The sequence below is a fragment of the Danaus plexippus genome, chromosome 5 (assembly GCF_018135715.1).
Source record: "Danaus plexippus chromosome 5, MEX_DaPlex, whole genome shotgun sequence".
Classification (NCBI taxonomy): Eukaryota; Metazoa; Arthropoda; class Insecta; order Lepidoptera; family Nymphalidae; genus Danaus; species Danaus plexippus.
In genome coordinates, this window is record NC_083539.1 from 1,844,378 (window position 1) to 1,859,915 (window position 15,538).

A 15,538-nucleotide genomic window follows, 5' to 3' on the forward strand; every position below is an offset into this window, starting at 1 on the left:
TTTGACACGGTAAGCAAAAACGAGGATTATCAGTTTTCCAAGAAGTGTTCCGCTGAGAATATTCGATTTAACTGTTGCGAAATCAATTTAAATGACCATCGAGATGTATGTGTAACATTATTTATTAAGTCATTGTTTAATTAAAATTGCATAATATGTTGAACAAGCGTCTGTGGCTAGTGTTATCAATTGATTACCTACAACTAATTAAACATCATTAGGTTATAATTACTCAATTTATAAACCCGTTTGAACGGCACACGCATAACATAATTAAATAGTTCAGTGAATCTATACTCCATATAATATATGTATACGTATCATCTGTTTAAGGTGAATTACCTATATCGCTTATATGTGAATCAAACGACAAACATACAATATTATTACCTATATACAGCTAACCTAAATGTTTCAAGCCGTCCGTCTCTCATAACCGACAGTGGAATTACGTAACAACTAACAACAGTCATTAGCAATCAATCAATCGAATTCCGGTGGGTGGCGGACACTGCCTGGACGTCCAGTGAAGTCGACCCTCGAGGTGAAATTGTTAAATCCGCCACCGGCTGTAGAATAAAATACTTGATAAATAAAAATTTAAACATCGTTTTAAGGGACGCTAGTAAGTCCTCGGATGTTAGAGTCGAGACGCTGTAGACTGCATAGTAGGTCGTATACTAGAATATACTTATATATATAAATTTCTATATAATGATATCTGCGGTTAACACATGTTTATGAAGACTAAGATTCCATTTAAAGAAGAAAGACCCATGACTATAAGAACAGTACTAAAATCTTAACGCGGTGATAGACTTGTATACAATTTTCCTAATTCGGCGTATCTAGTTAATCAATATAAGTACAGGGTACACTACTAACTATATAATAAATCTTCCTGTACATGTCCTGTCTGTCTGTTGACACAAACACTGTTTCATTACACGCTTCCGCCGGTCACGCATTGCGTATTTAGGTGCTTGGGATATTGCGACATAGGTGCAGCGAGCTCGTTTAATGGTTATGAATATACGATCTAATACGTTAAAACTAATTTGTTATGACTTACGCTAATAATATGTAACTTAGAAGTATATTTTATTGTATAAATACTATGAAAAGTCGCTTGTTAATGATGTTTTTCACTTAAATCAATTTAATAAATTATTTAATAATATGTTTGTATGTAATTATAAATAAATAAGAATAAACTGATCCAAATTACATCTCAAATAACGCCGATAAAAAAATTCAATACATTAAAGTGATACGCGGTCTCCGCGACACGCACCGACGATGTCAAAGGATCACATGTCCGATACCGATGCCGATATCCGAATTACGAAATAAACAAATAATATGTAGAAAGTATTGTATTACAGTTTTTTTAGTACCCGGAGCGTTCACCGCAAGATCACTGAATTAAAGCAAAGAATTTCCTGTTTCAACTAGTTTGATGCGATTTAAATAAACATATTGAAAAATTTCCTTGCAACACTTTCATCTACTTAGTTGAATATTAAATATATATATATATATACGTTTATTTTTCTCAATCGTTGTTTTTCCATCTTTATGCATAAAAATAATTGTGTTTTTTTTAACGAGATGAGCTAATATTTAAACTACTGATAACGCCATTAGACAATGAGGACAATTTAAAAGTACATTGAACCTATTAAAGCTAACCGCATGCGATCGCATACGAGTGCTCCAATTAAAGCTGCAACAGATAGAAGTAATGAAACGAATGACGTAGCAAACATACCCATTATAAATGTTAATTATTTATAAAATACAACCATAACAATACAATGAAATATAGATATTGATACGAAAACAAATAGATACTGCTGTAACGCTCTCAGTGTTAATTTGTTCGTAAAATTTCTTTTCCTTTACTTCCACTACATATATTGTTAGCCATTCAAACACATGTTAGTTCTTAATGTTAGTTTTTCATCTGTAATTCGACGATCAATGAAAAACTATTCAGATTTTCATTTAAAAAATATATCTAATACATGAGACGTCGAAACTGGCGGTATTTAGGTAGAAGACAAAAAACACGTTCTAAGAGCAGTAGTGTATCGTATCGTCATTCGTGGGAAGATCACGATAAGGCTTTCATCTGATCACGCATGATATATACGCGAACGTCACAACAATACCGAGCCACGTATTTAAAACAAAACAAATGCACTGCCTTTATTGTTTAAACAAATATTATCCTCGTTACTTATTGTTTATTGTTTTATTGTATGAAATTATTTATTTAGTACGATACACTTATTATATGCTGGTGACCAAAAATCTATGATGATTTATTATAAGATTCCTTATTTATCGATTTATTTTTTCTAAATCAATAACATCACAAATGTTATATTATTTTAGCAAAATTCCTGACAGCATATCTTGTATTTCTTTTAAAAATTTTAACTTACAGTTTTATGTTATTCGAATATGAGTGGACTCACAAATAGGATGTTTCCAAGAAAAGACGCAACTATTTTATAATTGAGATACACACGTTTAAATTTTTTGTATCAATTTCGTTTTAATTTTAACTACATTTCATAATAATAATATATGATAGCAAGATGCTCTTGAAATCTAATATAACATCAATGTACTGTAAAACCAACAACAATTAAGGTATAACAGAAATCTTTCATTATATAAAAGCCATGAGTCGTAACAGAAGCGCGTAACTGAGTAGAGATATCTCCAAAACTGCCCCGATACCTATACGTGATACATCGAACCGTCACGCAAGTATACAAAGAACTTATTCTATAGTCGGCTTTAATGACACATTCATTCTACGCTCCAATACACACGAACAGACGATAGCAAAACCCATCATTATATAATGAAACCATACATTTAAAACGAATTTGATTACGAGATGAGCACATACAAATAACGCTTAATATTATTATAACACAATTCTAGATGACATAACGGTATTTAACGGAAATTTTTGTTCTTGAAATACATAAAGTAATATATGAAAAAGTTTTTAGAATATAACAATTTCGTCAGCATCGTCTAAATAAGACTTTGAAGCGAATATAGATATGAGATTGTGAGTCGTAAATTACAATATAAATGCGAAGGCGATCGTTCAACATTCTTTTAATAGATTTTATAACTATACCTATAATAAAACTATCAGTATTCAGCGACAAATATCTAGAATAACACCTCAATTAGGAGCAAAAAAAAATATATATATAAACAAAATTAGAATCATAAAAGACATCAAAATACCATAAAACTAACATTTCCTATGGACATATCATATTACCATGTGGTTCTATAAGCCGTCTTTAACGACTTTATGGCCAATTGTCCTAGATAAAGCCACTGAATATATACATTTATATATGTATATATACTCGATTCGTATTTCAAGATGTTATCCCATAACGATGACATTAACGATCCCGTACCAACCGTTAAATAAAATAAAAAAAAAACCACAAACATTTCGGATAACACGACATACCGTTAGCTGACTTTAAAATTTTATCAACACCGTATACATTATAAATAACAGATGATCATTAATTGATCTCGGACATGAAAACGTACGAGTCCACATAGACGGGACGCACAAACAAAATTAATCACAATAGTTTGTATTGGCCAACTATAATTTGATTCTGTTCTCATTGGACGTTACGCACATTTTATGATAGTAGACAACTCCGGAGCGGCCTTCATGTGTAATATTGAGATCAAGGTGCTCCTTAATTTACCGCCCGACCATGACCCCTACATTCTGACAGCGGATAGCTACACCTAGCTACAGTCCTAATGACGATAATCCAATCAAGTCTCTTACATTTGCTACAATACGTTTCATATAAACGAAGACCAAAACAAAGGACATTTAATTACAATTATGTATACATATGATAATAACTATAGAGGTATATTAGATGGATCTAGTAATAAAATATTCAATAAAACTGCTGATACTTTTAATTAATCTAACGGCTGGCTTAACGCAAGAGTCTAAAGCAAGAGATGTCCAAGCGGAGAACATTTTCTTTTTGGATTTTTGCTGAGAAAGTGACAATTATTGATAATTATTATATTAATTAAAAGTAAACTTTTTTTTTTAAATTTAATTATAATAAATTTAAAACAAAATTTACTTATTATTTTTAATTCTTACTTGTATGTTTATAGCGAAGAAGATTATGCTTCAAATAGTTAAAACAAGTCTTGCTAAAAACTCAGAACTGAACAAGTTCTAGTTGAGAAAATAAAACACTTTAAATGTTGCCAAAAAAAAAGATGTAGAACTCACTTAAACTTAAGGCAGTTCTAAAAATTTAAAGTAAAGGAAAGTAGTTGTGGTTGAATTGTATAAGATAAGATTTAGTTGTATATAGTTTTGATATAGAGTATAGAAAAATAAACGGTGACGTCAAATGTGATGAAGAATATGGTTATGGCAAATATGATGAAGATTCTGGATTATATTGCAGGGATTGGAACACCAACAGCGCCGGGGACTTGCGACCCAGGTGTAGTTTTAATGGGCCCCTATCTAAGGCGCTTGTAATATTAAATTCAAAATAGTGTATGTATATAAATATCATAAATAAAAGTATAAAAGAAACAATAAAAAAACATGACAATTAGCTGTATAGGTTAACGACAATAAAATTCAATAAAACAACAATTAAATTATATTAGGAGTTGAACACAACGACACACAGTAATGTTGCAATCCAACGATTTGTATACGCGAATCAAGGACTCAAAATTAAACTAATATCATGACATTACAAACAAGAACTTTAGAAACCAATATAAGTTTTAATATTAAATTAAGGACTTACAAGAATTCTGTTACATTCGTTTAATTTGAGACGTGTTCATACATATTATAAATTATAAAACGTGATATATTTTTTATAGATTCACTCGCATCTCTCTCTTATATACATATATCGTACTAAGCAGCGCGTGCTCACTCGTTAATCGATTAATTACCAATCATTTAACTATATGCACAGTCGTTATCACTTGGATATGATGTTTGAAAAGCGTCCCGATACACGAAACACTTTCGTACGAGCTATCTAACACTGAATATGTGTAATCAATTTTTATATCTCTCACTTAAATAATTCAAACGAAACTGAATCGTATCATCAAAATTTTAGAGTCCACATCACAGTTATAACGGTTAACAGCGTTATGCAACATACGATATTACATTGCAGGGTAAATGATCCGACCTTCGCACGCTCCAATGGACTTTCCCGCAACACGACCTCATAATAAAAATATCTCAGAGCTTTATTTGTATTAAGTCTTGTCTTTATCAATTAATATATACATGGATTCCTTAAATATCTTTAATTTTGTCGAATTTACACTAACTCTGAAATATATATTAAAAATATAGAATTCTCAAAATATATCCAGCAATAGCTTTATATATATTTGATACTATATAATTGTCATTTTTATGTTGGCTTTAAGGAAGCAAGCGAACCCGCTCGACCCTTCTATTAACGAATCTTAAACCTAACGAATAACGATATACCTCCAATTGGACTATCGAAAACTAATAACAAAACATCACAAATTCTAAACACATATGCATGACAATGGAAATTCCAGCAAAATTTCTTAGAAAATATGCAATACAGAGGTAGAATGAAAACAGACATACAAGTGGAACAAATTACTGGTTAACGTCAATAACAAACTAGAACAAATCAAACGCAGTGGAAACGATACCAGTTACCAGTGGATCGGCCGTGCTGTTCGGATAAACAGACTGTATGATTTATCAATAGACATTCAATGAGCCCCAGCAAGAGTAAAGACTAATATCACCAATCACACACCAGCTCACTCCGGCTATGAATATATGATATTATATAGGGATCTGTACGGCACGTATTTATAATTGATTAACAAAACCGAGGGTCCCACGACATGTTTAATGATGTATACATTGTGAACATATGTATTGTATCATAAGTTAATCTGATGCTGTATGACATCTCAGTGAATTTCCTGACACAGATAATTGGAAATGTACATCGTGTACGCAATTAATTGGATACGAACGTGGAAAATCGATACGAATATTGTTTACTTTGAATATTAAAACTTTTTGTTGAAATAAATTTCATTTTGTTAAAAAAATATGTAGCAAATTTAATTGCTTACAAATAAAGTTTGGTTATTATGTCTTTTCATCTGTTCTTGTTAAAAAATAAACTTAAAATCAGATACAAAATCCGAACTTCATAATCAGTTCAATCAATATCTTCAAGGAAATCGAGGCTAAAAAATTATCTCTTTAATTTATATTTAAATCATTCCCATATCATTATAAAGTGTGAATTATACATTATTTTGATAAAAATTTTTAATACGACAACAGAGTTAAAAACGAACCAGACCGGTTCAAAATTTATTAAAAAAAAATATATATTAAATTAGAAACATGTTTAGAAATTGAGAAACGACTTAAATTTAAATGTATTGATGGCTTTTTCGCGATTCCTTAAAAATGTATTTAAGAAAATAAACATCAAAATAAATTAATAATAATAATAAAAAGGACAAATCATTTTACGACGAGACGTAACCTTGTTATTATTAGTTACATATGTCAATTTAATATAAAAAAATAAAGCTGTATTTTTCACATATTATGATTTATAAAAAGACATTTTAAACAAGTGTCAATTTACACGGCGAGTGCGTGAATTAAATCCTAAAAAAAAAAAAAAAGTTTGTTTACGAAAATCTTACAAATCTTTATTTCCAAAGTTATTAATAAGTAGACATAAATTTTAATAAATATAACATATAAATTCCCTCCTACTGTTATACATAACATGTTTTTTATTTGACACGATCTATCATATAAATATGTTATCATTTTTGATAAACATCTAATATAAATTACATTAAGAGTGCTATAAATTTCATTCTTTATATTTTATCAAACGGAGCGAGTTCCAACAGACGTTCACGTAAGGAACGGAAAATTTAACGAACCTCACTCGGGAGAGTAGCATCACAACTTTCTCAATATCAAGTCTTATTACGTACTTGTATGATGTACATACGTACTTCTTGTAGGGATCATATATAATGTAATAAATTCTGTGTATATGACATTTGGTTCACAGCTGTGTTAATAAAACATAGTTAATTCTAACGAAAAATATAGACACATATAAAATTTTGATAAGTAAAAACTTAGTTATTTTGTAAAACGCTAAAAAAAATGTACTCTCGCATTAGACAGATTTAACATAAGGTCGCGGTTATAATTAGTCAGATGTAAGTCAAAGAACATTTGACGTAGTTTCTATCGTCTTATGCTGTTAATATTAACTGAATCGTTAGAAAATCCGTTCGTTGTAAAAGCATCCAATACGCGACAGTTTCTACTTTCACCACCAGCCTTATCTATCCGCGCCCAAACAGAGAAACCAGCTTCTAACATTATGTATTACCAAACCGCGCAGTCAATCAATACACAGCATAGATAACGAAATATTGGGCAAAACGAGATTATTATAATTATTATTACCTGTCAGATAATAATTCAAACCGTGAATTGAAAAGGTGCCCTTGAATGTATGTAAATTGTACACAGGTAAAGCAAATATTATGTTATGATTTTAAATATTCGATATCAATAACATTATAAGTTTTAGAATATCGTTTGAGGCTTACGAATATCACAATGGAAGCATAATGTCACCGGCCGTTTAATGAGATGGTTTCAGACCGGTGTCGTTCGACGTGGGATGATGTACAATCAAAATTCTATTACAATAACCATAGAAATGCTATCTATATGTTACAGTAATTCAATCCTAACTGTTGTTATAATGAAAACAGAACAGTGTTGTACTAAATATACGATAAATGTTGAATGATAATGAAGAAAACTATAGAACAATTCGGTAGACATATATCACAGAGATTATTACGAGTAATACTTTATAATGTGCATTGGCGATTGGTGCATTTTAATCAGAACAGATAGCTCCGAGACGGACATCACCCTGAATACTTTATTAGATGACTGAGCAGAACTTCAAAGGATTCTGCTCGATAAACCAACAACAGTGCAGACTCATCCGAATTAAAAACATTCAAGCCCTGATATATTTCTCGATGGCTAAAAGGAATAAAACATTATGACACCACCACAGTACATTAAAGGACTGGCTGCTTTGTTAAAAAATTACGCCAACGTAACATACCATTAAACTAGTATTAACAAAAATGCTCCGACATTAAAATAATCGCCCGTCACATTATAATAAAGCGCGTATTATGAAAATAACACCAATTATATGTTTCAATGAATTATGTTACGATAGAAATCGTACAATTTTAATTTGTGTTTCTTTTCAACCCTCGTATCATCGGTGGGCAATCGACCTCGCAGTTTAGAGGATAAGCCATTTTTAATGAGGATATTGGACTGACCGTCATTCGTCCTTGGAGCAAACAAAATTTTGAGCGTCTCATATGATGATTATATATGACAATGTGATACGTCATACGAAGAACAATCTCCAGCCTCGACTGAAATGTTTGCTCTTAATGTCCTTTCTTGAATATTTATAATTGTCTAACGCTCCAAATTTCGAAACAAAAATAGTATATATTTTAATATTTTTACGAACCACATGAATATTTATTTATGCATCATTGTTAATGTCACGAATACATTAAAAATTATATGCCAATGTTAATGTTCGTTTGTAATTGAACTCAAAATTAATATAAAATAAATTATTTTCGTCAAAATAAAATATAATGACAGAGAAAATAAATACGCATACAATTGAAATATAGATCCGTTACTCGGATATAAATTATAGTCAAATTACAAATGACTATTTTAATTTTTTAGGTGAAAATGGAAATCCATGTAATAGTTTTCATTATTATTATTATTATTATTATTGGCAAAACGTTTAAAACTTCTATAATTAAATATTATCATATGAATCAATTGACAAAAAGCTTTGTTAAAATATTTGAAATCCCGGTCACAGCCACAGGTAGAAGCTTGTATAATTTTTATAATCAATATAAATATATATAAATTACATAAATCTGTCATCACTAATTGCTGTCCGTAAGTAAGCCCCCAGTTATACTATAATAGACGACTATTCCCGTCGTGTGCTTTCGCGAGTGAAATCGCCAGTGAAACCGTCAAACGGATACGATACGAATTCAACTTTCTACCAACCCCGAGACAACATAGATCTACAAATCATTAAGACATACAATAAACATTTTTATAACTCAATTTAATATATAATAAGAGAAACATTCGGACGACGAAATCCAGTCCGATGCAACGGTAAATTTCTATCCGCTTAACATCTCTAATGAGAATAAATTAAATTGTCCGGCATGCATTTTAAGACGTGACAGTTCTAACGCATAAATCTTCATTAATCTATATTTTATTGAGATATCAGTCAAGGATGCTTTTTAATTATAACATGTAATAATTAAAACAGATCGAGTTGATCATCCATATGTCGAGGCAATGATACTTTAGATACAAATTTCTATAAGAATTCGTTTCTTGAACATTATCAAATTAATTGACGCTTTATATTTTGTCATGATACCTATAATTAGAAACATTTAACTAGAATAACAATTTTCTCATGTTATATGCATGTATGTGTGTGTAGCTGTCTGTAGTCGTCCGTCCTCAAGGCCGATAGCCACGTGCGTCCTTTATGCTCGTGTGCAATGCTTTGTTGCTATTTCTCGTTTAACATATTCTCAACAGAAGAGCTATTAAAATTACGTCAAACACTTAGAATAATATTCGTGTGTGTTTCCATACTTAACCTTGAGTTATTCCGGGGTCCCGGCGGTATAATATATCAGTTTGATCTGCATAAAATAAATTAATGTAATGCGCAGTCAGGTTATGTGCATAATTTATTAGGGGTCCTCATTATTAATTGTCTATTGAGCCTTGGCTGGACCTGACGTTTCTAAGAAACGAATCCATTGACTTAAGTTTTAGTATTCGAATATCATAGAGACATCTCGGAGTGTCGTGAATCTGACCAACCCCGGTCATTATCAGTCCAGGTGTCTGAACGTCAGTCTTAAATGGGACATCATGATGCAGCTGTCAAAATAAAAACAACATAAAATACTCGAGAACCCGAGTTACTTAAAGTGTGTTTCATGTACTGAATGCATTTGAATATTATCGCGTTTTTATACGACACAAATGTCATTAAACTGTGGATGTCTCGGTATAAAATATGTATAGAGTATGAGGAATGATGTCGAATAAATTTTAACGTCGCAACTTAGTTAAGCATTAGCAATGACTGAAATATATAAGAGTACTGAATTAAATAATAAAAGACAAACACAACATAGTGTATTGGGATTTGACGGCTCAAACCTGATGTAGATTTATAGAGAATTCTCCGTCTTAATGAGCGTAAACAAAAGCGTTAATTAGTTCGCGTAACCGTTTAAATTAAAGAGCACGTTATCAAACTGAAGAGAAGGTTTTTAATCGTAACAGCTTATCAGAGATCGTTTAAAAAGCAACCGAATATATTAGACATGATAAATTATTTGCTTATATTAGGCACAATACTTTTATTAGTTTTTTCTAGACATATCCACTAAGACATAAAAAAACCAGGTCAGCTCAGAAGCTTATCCTATAAAGTAAACGGAATGTCCACAATCAGACTGTGCCATCAACATACAAGATAAGATCAACGCGGACCCAAGTTCTAATATTGTTATAAACACCGACGATTAAGGTAAAATATGATCAGACAAGGGCTCTTGATATGTTTGAACATCCATACGATTACCAGCTATAACGAATATTTACCTAAAGTTTACTAAAGCGTTTGTTACGACTACAAAACAAACCGGTAGTAATACCATTCTATGCTTGAATAGAAGCAGACAAAAAAAAATGTACATTCAGACTGAGCGAGACGACAATGTCCTTGATACATCGCGCCCATTTCTTTATACCGAGAACACTTTCGTTTAGATAATCTTTATAGTAGCCTAGTAAATGTACTTATATTCAGTAGCTACTAGAATCATAAATGATAACAAAAATTATCAGGATTATGAAATCTTGCTTTAATAATATTTTGCACCACATTGAAATTATACTAGAGTCGTAAAAAGAAAAATTTGTTTCTTTTTAATATTAACTTAAACATATGAACATTAAAAACGGAAGCTGATACAATGTACATACACACGATATAACTTATTGCTTGTATTCGATAAAACAAATCGTTTTGCAATAACAAGATAAATAAAAATATATACATATAAATTAAAGAAACCGATAAAGACATTATCAACTTAAAAGATAACAACTTGTTTTTGAGCAGCTGAAATTGTATACATCAAATAAATGACACGAATTAAGGAACATAATTAAATATATATAAAATTAAATTATAATCACGCATATATATAAACTATTGTTATTTAATGTATTTGATGGTTATCAAAACAAACGATGTGATTGAAGTATTGAGATAACTATAGTCATCCTCGTGGGACCAAATCTCGTACAAACGTCTAAGAATCTTATTATGAGAATATAAATATATTAATATTTTTTATTGTGTTTTTCTTCAGCGCCAAAAGCGTATGTTGAAAACGAGTAACAATGCCAGCGCGTAATCAGGCGTAAGGTGTTTTCGACAATAGAAAGTGTTTAAAGAATTACGTAAATGGCTTTATTGTTTACATCACGGTTTTAAACATCTTTGTACGCTATGAATTTTATGGTTTTATACTCTAAATGTAAACTCGATGGAATCATTACGCAATAACACAAAAGATAGACGCTCGTTGTGGTTTTTCAAAGAAACCAACAGCGTTTATGTTCCCATTATTCTCTCGGATTCCATACCAATGTTTCCTAATTCATTTAAATTGAATGTGTTATATAAATATAGTGATGTAAAATAAATCTTTTGACGTTTAACTACGTTCGCATGTGCTGTATATATGTGAATTCCAATTCGTGTACAACATAGAGATAAAAAAAATATATAACACTGAAAACAAATAAAACAAAATTATTCAGGGCAATATCGTTTTTATTGTACAAAAATAGTGTGCAAGCGTGTTGCTCGTGTCATCACGACACACACAAACAAATGCTAAATCTATTTATATATAACTTTATGTATAAAATGCATCCACTCAGTAAGTTAGAACATAGCCTACATATTATATTATTGAGAATCGTTGAATTTTACACATGTCACTTATATAACCCTAGAAATAAAATACTCAAAGTATACGCACATAAATGACACGGAAGATATTTATTGTAATTTGGGCAATTAAAAGTTAAATAAATCGATGTAATATATTATAATGATATTTTTTTATATTTTGTGATAACACCATCAACTATCAGGACCGGTTGGTGTTCGTTGGCGACTTGTTTACAGCTCATTAAATCACAATTTTCGTTGATAACACTCGGTTATAACTCGCACCGACCGAGACTATCTCAGATAGAAGTAAAGCGAGATACTATTAATCATGCCATCCCACGCGATTCTGAGCAATAAAAACTAAGAACACGAGAGTAAAAAACTTTAAAACACTCCAAACAGCCCGTGCAACGTGTAAAACCCAACGATAGCGATGTACTCAAGTACAGATCGTGTATAACCTAGGCATATTCACATTATCTACATTACGGAACTCTATCTGGCAAAGTTTGGACCCTTCCTTAAATAAAAACAGGTAAAATTAACATTATAAATAATATAATTGATTCGCCGTTCATTGCCGGATCAATGACGTCCCCAAATAACATAAAACGATATTATGTTAATATCAAAAAAAAAAAAACATGGTAACAACTTACACACTTAACATTTTATAACAAAAACGCAAGGAAAAAACACAAGAATTTAAATGAATGTTCAGTGAAAACTCATTTGTTATCAAAATACCACGTGATTTTCAAGTTAGTTTACAATGAACTGCTGGATTGTAGAACAAACATTGATAACATTTTTTTTTTACTGAAGCGACTTTGTGGGCTACGTATTTTATTTAAGTTTGGTTTTTACGTTGAAAAATAAAAAAAATATATATTATTTTCAAGATTGGATTGTCAGAAAAGATGTAATCGTAATTTCAAATGTATTTATTATGTTAAACAAAACTGTTAAGGTAAGAGTGAGCCGAGAGATTAAATAAAAAAAAAGTCATTAAAGATATGAACCGGTGCGGAGGCGCAACCCGGAACGCAGAGCGGTGAAAACTACTGGAAACCGCAATACAGAGCACGCAACCGAGCAACCGTGTCAGTAGTGTGAAACGCTAATTACACACAAGGCAGCTAGTCCATATTGTACAATTAATTATTGTTATAAGAATCGTTGACTGTTCACAAACTGCGCTGGCAATTAGAAAGAACCCGACACCCGAAGGACTCCAACCGGTAATGAACGACACAATGTCCCATATATAGCGGCGAATCACTATTCATAAATACAGCCAGATACAGTTCCCGTCGAGTTTCACTAATCTATTGTTAAAAAATAAATTATTATAGAATCTACAGGAAACCGATTCGGAGATCTCATTTATTTTGGATCGCGTTGAGACGCTCCATGAATGCCTCGCTGTGACGATATGAGTCCGGCTCAAATGGCGAGCGTTTGCTATCTGGACTCATTATATATTACGCTTTCAAATCAAACGAATAATAAGTTTGGTCGACGCAGACCTCAGGCAGATACTAAGGCTAAATCACAAATATTTCGCGAATTCTCGCTAACCCCAACTGTTTTTAAACAACTTGGATCTAGATTTTCACTCTTCTTAGCGCCTTTATCACTTAATACTACTCTGTCACAGTTCACTTCACTGTTCAATTTTAGCTCAGGGCTTGGGTATGCACTTGAGAATGCACTCTTGGTAGCACTTTCACTTTTTTCGTCGAAGAATGACAGATCATCTGAGCTCGATGCTGGAGGCAAAGTAGAAAACAACTTAATTTCCAAGTCTCGATGTCCGTTCATTGAAGTAACGATCTCAGAAGATATCTCCAAAGCGAGTGGGGACTTAGGCTCTGAAGAAATTGATCTTCTCGGCAGAGGAAAGAGTGAATAAAGATTTGAAGCCGACAATGTATCGTTATTATTAGCTTTTCTTTCAGGAACTCGCGCTGAAGGGTCGCTCCAGCTTCGTCTCAACATAGTATCACCACCGCGCTTTCCAAGCGGGCCGACAACTTTCATCGAATCTTCTAGCTTTGTCGGTGCAAAGTCAACACTCGTATTTTCATCCAACAAATGAGCGAGAGAATTCGCATCCCAGATCTGACCGACGGGATCGCAATAGCGACATTGACAGGAACTGACCGCTGATTCTGCAGGGGATGCTGCTTCAGCTAATCCAAAACGAGTAGCCTCCAAAGCCTCTCCTAAGGCTGTAACCCTATACGTCTCCGGGACGGGGTCCGGGTAGTCTAATACTTTTACGTGTAACCGATACGGCAATGTCACATCTCTGCAATAGGATTCATCGTAAATGCCGTGAGACGTCGACCCCATATTTGTTACACAGTGGTCGACTTCACCGAGTTCCAACGCCGCTGATGTCAGATCGTGTGGAACTATGTTATTGGGTTTTCTATCTTTTTTACGTCGTTTCCTTGGCTTAATTATTCTCGGTAACATTGTCTCTGAATTATTAGAGCCAGAACTTTCATCGCTGGTGACACTGACTGCATCCGTATTATTGTTGCGTGTGTTGTTCCGCGAGGGTCGTACTTGCTGCTGTTGTGCTTGGTTTCGCGGCCTCGCGTTTTCAGGTACGTCACACCTCTCATGTCTAACATGAACATCCTGTCCAGTAGGACGATGGTTTCGTTGTTCAGGTATAGTGGTGTACTTTTTACGGTCGTGTCTATTGTGGATGATAAGAGGCGCTCCCTGAGCATGCATGGCAAGTTTGGACACGGGGTTGTCTCTAGGAGGATTACGCCCCGCCATAGATATGAGGGGTGCTCCGAGCCATGCGTTAGGATGTGGAACTCCGAAGGGCGGATAGTACTGTGGCGGGAATCCCGGTGCGGTAGCGGCGTAGCGAGGGCGAGGGGCTTCGCGGCGCCCTAGGGCGGCGCGCTCGCCCGGACTCATTTCGGCCGAAGGGTCGTTTAACCCATATTCGCTATATTTATTCACAATGTCACGGCAATATTACGCTTAGCGTCACGAAGTCGTGGACGTAAACTAACATCGAATGCACGGATGTCGTCGCGTGCGTCCGCCGCGGTCGCCGGCTGTGGACTGATGTGAATGAGTACGATCCGGCTGCGGCCGCGATAGCCGAGTGGGAGTGCCGCGACGCCACGCTACTATCGCCCGGCATAGTTGCGACGGAAAGCTTTACAGCCCTGATCGCCCCGCTATTAAAACCTTGTTTACTTTTGTAGCGCTTA

The 15,538-nt window shown here is 33.2% G+C and overlaps 2 protein-coding genes across 2 annotated transcripts in view; both read right to left on the bottom strand.

The window, feature by feature from the left end:
* Positions 1–15,538, bottom strand: part of LOC116769237 (CCR4-NOT transcription complex subunit 6) — a 103,093-nt gene that overhangs the window by 64,714 nt on the left and 22,841 nt on the right. The window lies entirely within an intron of this gene.
* On the bottom strand, positions 12,144–15,415 carry LOC116768999 (uncharacterized). Its single transcript, XM_032659970.2, has one exon. It carries the CDS (start codon positions 15,234–15,236, stop codon positions 13,821–13,823), a length of 1,416 nt encoding a protein of 471 aa, XP_032515861.2. The 5' UTR covers positions 15,237–15,415; the 3' UTR covers positions 12,144–13,820.